Source organism: Cryptomeria japonica, chromosome 4 (assembly GCF_030272615.1).
Source record: "Cryptomeria japonica chromosome 4, Sugi_1.0, whole genome shotgun sequence".
Taxonomy (NCBI): Eukaryota; Viridiplantae; Streptophyta; class Pinopsida; order Cupressales; family Cupressaceae; genus Cryptomeria; species Cryptomeria japonica.
This window is the reverse complement of record NC_081408.1, coordinates 370,276,079-370,284,037: the sequence shown is the minus strand read 5'-3', so window position 1 is coordinate 370,284,037 and position 7,959 is coordinate 370,276,079. Positions and strand designations below refer to the sequence as shown.

The window sequence follows — 7,959 nt, the reverse complement described above, 5'->3', positions numbered from 1 at the left end:
ATATTGCCTATTAGCTTGTTGAACATGTGATCTTGTATTTAAAGACAAGTCATATGTCATTTATCATCATTAGTTAGTAATTACCTTGCTTTAGAATAAAAAAGGTGCATCACAAAACAATTTTTGCCCTTTTGTATGAGTACATTAGGACTAGTACAAACATATATTACATGTAGACATTTTATATTATTTGTCTTATGTGTCTTCAATCTTGTACTTCAATAATGAGGATTAACTACCACCAAGTAAATTAAAAGCATTTCCTTTTCTTCATACCAAACCTCCAAAGATACCCTTTAGCACCATTGAGTCTCCAAATGTACATCTAAAGTCAAAAAAGTTTTGTAGGTTAGCAAGCACAAAGAGGACAACACCATGTGAGAAAGACATAACTTCCATCTAGACTAGACCATGGGTGTAATTCTATCTTAGTCATTAGAAAACACTATAAATTTGTCTGTAGTACATCTTATCCCAATTGAAATGTCAAATGAAGACTATATGACATTAACCACAACATATCGGTCAATTCAAAAAGTAAAAGTTGATAACTACAATTAAATAACTTAAACCTTTCTTATCCTCTAACCATTTTAAATTATCAATGTTTTTCTCAAGATCATTTATATAAACTTAAAAACTAATTATTAGATATTGCATCTAACATTAGAAAAGTTAAGGCATATCACACCCACATAAATGAATGCAAAAACATTCATCAATAAAAACTAAAAGCATTTAATTTGACGTGTTTATGATACTTAAATGCATGAAAAACAAAGAAATATTCTATTTATTTTCTCCTCTCAACTACCACTCACTCCAAATTTAGCTAATTAATCAATTTTGTCTATCTCCATCATGCAATCAATTAACTTTGTAATAATAATATAATGATATGATAAATAATATAGTCTTAATAGATTTTTTGACTATAATAATACAGTAATATCTTAATAATAATTTAATAATAATTACAATATTGTAATATATTAATTTTCTTAGTGGATTAATGAACAAATATAGTAATATTTTAACAATAATAATAATTTTCTTTTGGCGTACTTATGTTCCTCTAAAGATAGGTATGCTAGTTAAGCTGAAGGTGTGTTATATTCACATATGGATGAAAAAATGTTCGTTAATATAAAAACTAGAAGCATTTTATTTGATGTGTTTGTGACACTTAAATGTATGAAAAATAAAATAAATCAATTTATTATTATTTTTCAATTTTATATTATTTTATGTTTACTTACACCTCTCAACTCCCATTCACTATCAATACTAATCAATTTTGTTTATTTCCATCATGGAATCAATTAACTTCGTAATTATCTCAATCAATTCATCTATTTTCTCATAAAATAAAAATAAAATAATAATGATAATATAATCTTAAATTTTTTTTATTTTAATAATAATTTTTTAAATTAAATAATAGACAAATATAATACCTGCAACATGCCTTTACTCTAAAGATAAATATGCTAGTTGTGGGTTGTTCCAAATAATCATATACTATTTCATTCAGGCACCTTCTATTTGTATGGCTAATATTGGGTTGGAGGAGATATCAAGAAGAGATATTGTTGGAAAAAGGGAAAAAACTGCTTAGCCATAAATAATGAGCCATACAGATATATATATCTCCATCCGCGATTGTTGTTCGAAGGTAATTAGTAATTACAAAAGTTCACCCCTCGAACTGCGAGAACATTTGAAGTTACTCTACATATCCATATGAGCTGACTGGAATATGAAAATTTCCATAGATTTGAACTGCTTTATTTAAAGTTGAATCGTTAGTGTTTGAAAGTGTGATAGAAGAAGAGAATGCTGGAATTAGTCTCCTTTGCCTCTTTCAGGCCAACTGTATGGAGTCATAATCTCAAATTCCACGTGGGCAATTTTAGTCATAGCTTGCACACACCCAGATGCCAGGCAGAAGCAGAGGCAGAGGCAGAGGCACACAGTGATGGTAAGAAGAAGAATAAAGTGGTGGTTGTTGGTGGTGGATGGGCTGGTGTTGGAGCAGCACACCATCTATCCAAACAGGTTTCCAAATAGAATTCCTACATTTTGTTCTTTCAATTGAATTTTTATTAAATTGATCAATTTTTTCAACTGCTAATACACCCAATTGCGTGGGCATTTTTTAGCCATAATGTTGATGCTGTTCAATTTTCTAAATATACAATTTTAATTCACCATATGCATCCTTGCTTTTTCCAACAAAAAAGGAGCGGAATTTTGCAAGGTGTATGGTATACATAAAAACAGAATCTTACTGAGTATGCTCCTTGTTGCAGAAACATAATTGCATTAGGTGAGTGAATTCTAGGGGATGTGGTTCAAAGTTAGTTGTTTTTATCACCTTGTGTGCAGGGATTTGACGTGACACTTCTAGAAGCTGGTAAACAATCTGGTGGTCTGGTTGCTGGTTGGAAGACTGCCTCTGGCCGGTCTGCAGAGGTTGGGATTCATGGTAACAATCTTCCAATCCTAGATTAAGTCCGTTTTAACTGTTACTTTTTTTTTTTTTTTTCATGTTTAGCTTGTATGATCCTAATCTGAGATCTGCTAATATTGCCGCAAATTCGACAATCAAAACTAAGAACCTGAACAATTTTTCTAAAATTTGTTTAATTCTATTTTCCCTTTCTTCTTTATCTGAAGTTGATTTTTTTAAGACATCTCTTTTTTGAGAGAGCAAGCAAGTACAACACTGACATTATCTTTTGAAATTACACAAATAGTACTTTTTAGTATACCACATAGCTTTTCCAATTGCAAACCATACGAAAACTTTCTCCAAAGAAGGTATGTAGGGTAAATAAGTATGGTAGACTTCAATGAGAGTATTGGGGCTGCATTGGGCCAAGGACTATTCATCACAAATTACTGGCACTACATCCATGAAAGCATGTCCAGCTCTAACTGCATTCCATATTATGTAGTGAAAGTGACAATATTAACAATATGTCCTACATTTGATAGTTCAAAATCCAGCCGCCTAATTTTAGTGGCCACAAGTTTAGGAAACAAGCATTTTCTCTGAACCCCACATGTGACATTTGCAGCAGCTTCATATTTAGCTTCTATTGATGAAAGGGCTCTGGTTGGTTGCTTCATCTTGATTCAAGAAAATGCTAAATAGTAATGATAGTACGCTAAAGTTGGTTTCCTATTATTCCACTCCAATCAGAATTCTTGTATCCTATTCATAGTTGAAAAACTCAAATCGGCAGGTCAAATTTTTTAAAAAAACCTGCGACTAAGCAAAAAATCAGCAATAACTCGACAATTTTATCGAACATTTTAAAATATATAAATTTTTAAAAATATTCTTCAAAAACACACATTACTAAATTTGTAGAGCATATCACTGATTTCTATCATATCTAGATCAAAATTAGAATTTAAATTATTTAATGCATATCATTGACCAAAAAATGAGTTCAACCTCTAAATGACTTACAATTCCACTTCCATTAGCCATGTCATATGTAGAAGTTGCCTCATCTAAAGAGATTTTTGGCAAGTTGTTCGATAATAACATCTAAGTTAGCTCAGTCAAGAGTTATATCCCAGTTCCTAATCACCCCCTCATTGTAATCAAGTTTCTTATTTGATCTGTAATCCCAATAACTAATGGAGATTTGGGAGTGGAGACCCCAAGGGGGTTGAGGGGCAGCATCCCTCATGGTGGTTTGGGGGCAACAGCCCTAGTGGGGCCAAGGGGCAATGCCCCTTGTGGGGGTTTGGGGGCAATGCTCTCAATGGGGTTGAGGGGCAACATCTCTTGTGTGGGTTTGGACATAGTATCCCCAACCCCAATGGGTTCTAGGGACAACATCCCTCGTAGGGTTTAAGGGCAGCAGCCCTCATAAGCTCCCTATCATGATACAAGGCATGATCAAGGGGCGGAGTTCTTGTTGCCAAGCCCAACTAAGACCTTTTAAACTGTTGAGACATGGACCAGCTAGGACTCGAACCTAAGACCTTCCATACGCTGCTGGAGTGCTCTACCATTGAGCTACTGGCCCCTCTTGGACCAGTCCATCGTCGGTCTGGGTGTGGCTTATTTCCAACACCAACACCCCCCCTTAAGCCACATCTCTCGTGTGCTTGGGGCTCTGTTGACTTGTATTTTGTACACTATCAAACACAGAATAAAATACCCAAGGGTACCTTATCCTCTCTTGAGTAAAGCCTCTGAATGCTGAAGATATCGCGAAAAGGATCAATCAGGGTGACTTCAAGGTTCTGTATGTAGGATCTCTATGTGTGGATAAGCTCCAGTGGTATGATGTGATTTGCTAGAATCACAAGGGGACTTACACTTGATGACTGAACTTCTGATTTGCTTTGAATATGGCTGGAACACAGGATTTTACTGCCTTAGATTTGAGAAAAAGGAAAAAAAGATGAGGGTGAGGAAAGGATCTAATCCTAACACTAAGAATGTAAGAGCAATGAATGATCTTTGATGAAATTCTAACTAAGTCTTGTTTTGACATCACAGGACCATCTCCACAAGGTTAGTGCGATCTTCGAAGGAAAGCTTTATGATGTTCAAATCATCACTGCAGGCATAGACACCATCAGGTTGATGCATATCAATGAAGAAGCGACAATTGAAGTTAAGCTCAAGCTGAATGATTCCAGTTGACTACACAAGGCAAATCTGCAATCAACAAACTGCTAGTAGTATGGATATACGAATTTCACCATCAATCAAGCACATTTCTTCCACTCATCTAATAACACGAAATCAAATATGAGAAGTATAGAGACCATGCAAACTGTCGAATCGACCCATAAATTTCACCATTTCTTCAATGAAGTTACAAGTCTCTTACAACAACATCTTGGCAACAATCTTTGCCTTCTCTCTCTACTCTACTCTAATTGCTATTCTATCAACTGGCTAATCACCTTCTAACTACTCTCTATTCACTAACTCCTTTCTAACTCTCTAACTTACTATATTTACAAAATGAAGAGCCGGGGCTTATATAGTGCCCATAATACAATTCGATGGCTCAGATCAATTTGAGATCAATGGCCAAGATTCAACAATGAAAACCCTAATTAGGGTTTGTTACAACCATTACATAACATTTAATGCTCGACCAATGAAATAATTGTATTAATTGGACACATGTCTTCTCTGGAAAATTCAACCAATGGATAGCTGGGGTAGGTACATCGAAGTTTGTGCCACCTTCCATGAGTTAGGTACATTGAATCTGGACATGCTGAGGTGGACCACACTGACTGGAGAAGTGATGACTAGGATGCCACCTTGTCTGACACTTGTAACTTGGTAGATATTCGATTTGATGTTGTTGAGAAGCTAGCTTTAATTAATTCATCTGGAACTATCTGCTTCTTCAACGAACCCTTGCTCTGACTTCTTGTGTCCTTGATGTGCAGGATGATGATGTACCTCGTCCTGGAATACCGGACTGGAAGAGGTCGCCCTTATCCTGATGACGCTGGATCGAAGAAGGTCGTCCCTGTCGATGCTAGACTGGAGGAGGTCGCCCTTATCCTTGCTTGATCGCCCTTGATGAGAACCTACCGACTTGTAGATTCTTTGAGCTTGGGAGTCGCCATCTTGATACCTACACAACATTTCACAATTAATAATATATCTTGAAATCTAAAAATTAAACTTTCAAAGGAAGATTCAAGATTTTAATTAGGAAACTTCATGATAAATCTTGAGTTATCATATCCTAATTAACCATGTAATACTTAGATTTTTCCAAAAAAATGTCTAAAAAATCAAACCTTGAATAAGGGTGTCAAGATGATTTCGCCATACCTCCTCTTGAGTTTTAAACTCTAAGAAATGATAAAAAAAAGATTTCGCTAGGCAAAGTGTAGATCAAAGCCCTCTCTTGAACAAATTGCGCCTCCTCTAGCTTGGAAAAGAATAAACTCCACTAGCCTCTTCAAAAATCTGGAAATTCGCCTTCAAATACCTTCAAAAAATCTGGAAATTATCCTCCAATCTAGCAAGAAATTCGCCTCTCCAATAGCCTTCAAGATGAATTTTGCCCTCCTTAGTCTCCACACTTAGTAGAAATTCGCTCCACTCTAGCTAGATTTCGCACCTTCAATTAGCTCTCCAAATTCGCACTTGAAAGGATGATTGAATGATTTGAATTGTAAAAAAACACCTCCAATATATAGAGTGCTCACCTTCCACTTACCCATGAGGCCGACCTAGCAAATAAACCTTAAAATAAAATATAAAAAATACTAAGAAGAAGGCCGACTTGATAAATAAAGACAAAATAATGCCTTGTGCGCTCAACCTTTAATCTTTTAATTATTTAAATCCAAAATTAATTTTAGATGCCTCCACAATAAAAGTTCGATTTTTTGAGGCTCAAAATTAATTTACTAAATGCCAATATGTTCTTTATTAAATGCCAATTTAATTAATTTTTTTCAAATATTTCGAAGTTGGCAAGTTTTGGTGAATTTCAAGGAATGTCAACGTTCAATTAATGCAAAAAATGAAGGATATCATTAATTTCGCCTTGGACCCTCAGAGAGGGACAGGAGCGATTTTTCACTTTTGTCCCCAATCCTTTATCCCTTAATTGCCAACTCACCTTGTGGGGTAAGAAATGATCTCTTTCATCCATTCTATGCATGCTTAACTTGTTTTTGCAAGGCAAAATTGATGCTCCAAAGATTTTTGCCCTGGTCCTCCAGTGAAGGACAAGAGCGACTTTTGCATTTTAGCTCAGGATTGTCAAGTTTTGGAGTCAAACCTTTGTTCACCATGCTTTAGAAGACCTTTGTTCACCATGCTTTAGAAGACCTTTCCCATCTTGCACAATCTTTCCTTAGCGTAATCTTGGAGGGAAATTGTTGATTTTATAAAAAATCGCCCTGGTCCTTCAGTGAGGGACAGGAGCGAACTTGAGTCCTTTATACAAATTCTTGATCACATCAATCTTCAAATTACCCTCCAGGCGTAGAACATCACACATCACTCCCTCTTGAGTCTTGGAAACAAAAAAGTTATCTCGAAATGCAAGGTAAATGGGCACACTTAGAAATTTCGCCCTGGACCCTAGGAGAGGGACAGGACCGATTTTGCAAATTGTCATTAAAATTTGTAATCTTTGCATCTCAATTCCACCTCAAGGCATTTTAAACCTCATTTCACACTTGTGTCAAGGCTTAGATTTGTCCAAACTTGAAGAGAAAGGGTGGATATTAGGTTTTTCGCCCTGGTCCCTTGGAGAGGGACAGAAGCGATTTTGCAAATCCAAGCTTATCCGTCCTTTGTTAGCCTTCCAAATTATCTTCAACGGGCAAAACACGCCTTCTTCCATTCATTTCAATCACAAAACTTGCTTTGTCCTTGCAAGAAAATTGCACTTTTTAGAAAATCGCTCTGGACCTTCAGCAAGGGACAGGAGCGCCTTTTGTCATCTTGGTATATTTCCTTGTTTGTGGACCACTCAAATTATATTCAACGCACAAATCATGTTTTCCTTGATCTCTTCAAATCATAAAATCATTTTGATCTTGCAAAAATAGTGCAAATTTGAAAATCAAGCTCCGGTCCTTCAGTGAGGGACAGGAGCGAATTTTGCCTTCTAGGCCAAAATGCTTCATCTTTCATCATGAAATGTCTTGGCTAGGGAAGATTTCATCTTGTTACATGCCATGAATAAGAGTTCAAGTCCAAGAAATGTCTAAAAATGTGTATATAAAGAAAATCGCTCTGGTCCCTTGGTGAGGGACAGGAGCGAAATTACCCTTCTAGGCAAAACTCCATCATTTTATTGTCTTTAATCAAATCTAGATGCTCTATCATGTTCATTTCATCCTCCACCATGCCTTTGATGTTTCAATTTAACCAAACAAGGTCAGGAATGACTCAAATAAGGCCTTTCGCCCTGGACCCTTGGAGAGGGACGG

The 7,959-nt window shown here is 36.0% G+C and overlaps 1 protein-coding gene across 2 annotated transcripts in view; it reads left to right on the top strand.

Annotated features, from left to right (window-relative positions):
* Window positions 1–1,591: 1,591 nt before the first annotated feature.
* The window catches only part of LOC131047296 (uncharacterized), a 68,607-nt gene continuing 62,239 nt past the window's right edge, over window positions 1,592–7,959 (top strand). Inside the window, exons 1-2 of one of the 2 annotated variants that reach the window (XM_057981162.2) lie at window positions 1,592–2,058; window positions 2,389–2,488. In XM_057981162.2, coding sequence (XP_057837145.2) covers window positions 1,837–2,058; window positions 2,389–2,488 — 322 coding nt within the window. In that variant the 5' untranslated portion in view covers window positions 1,592–1,836. The remainder of the gene's footprint in view (window positions 2,059–2,388; window positions 2,489–7,959) is intronic. The other variant, XM_057981171.2, reaches the window with a different exon arrangement.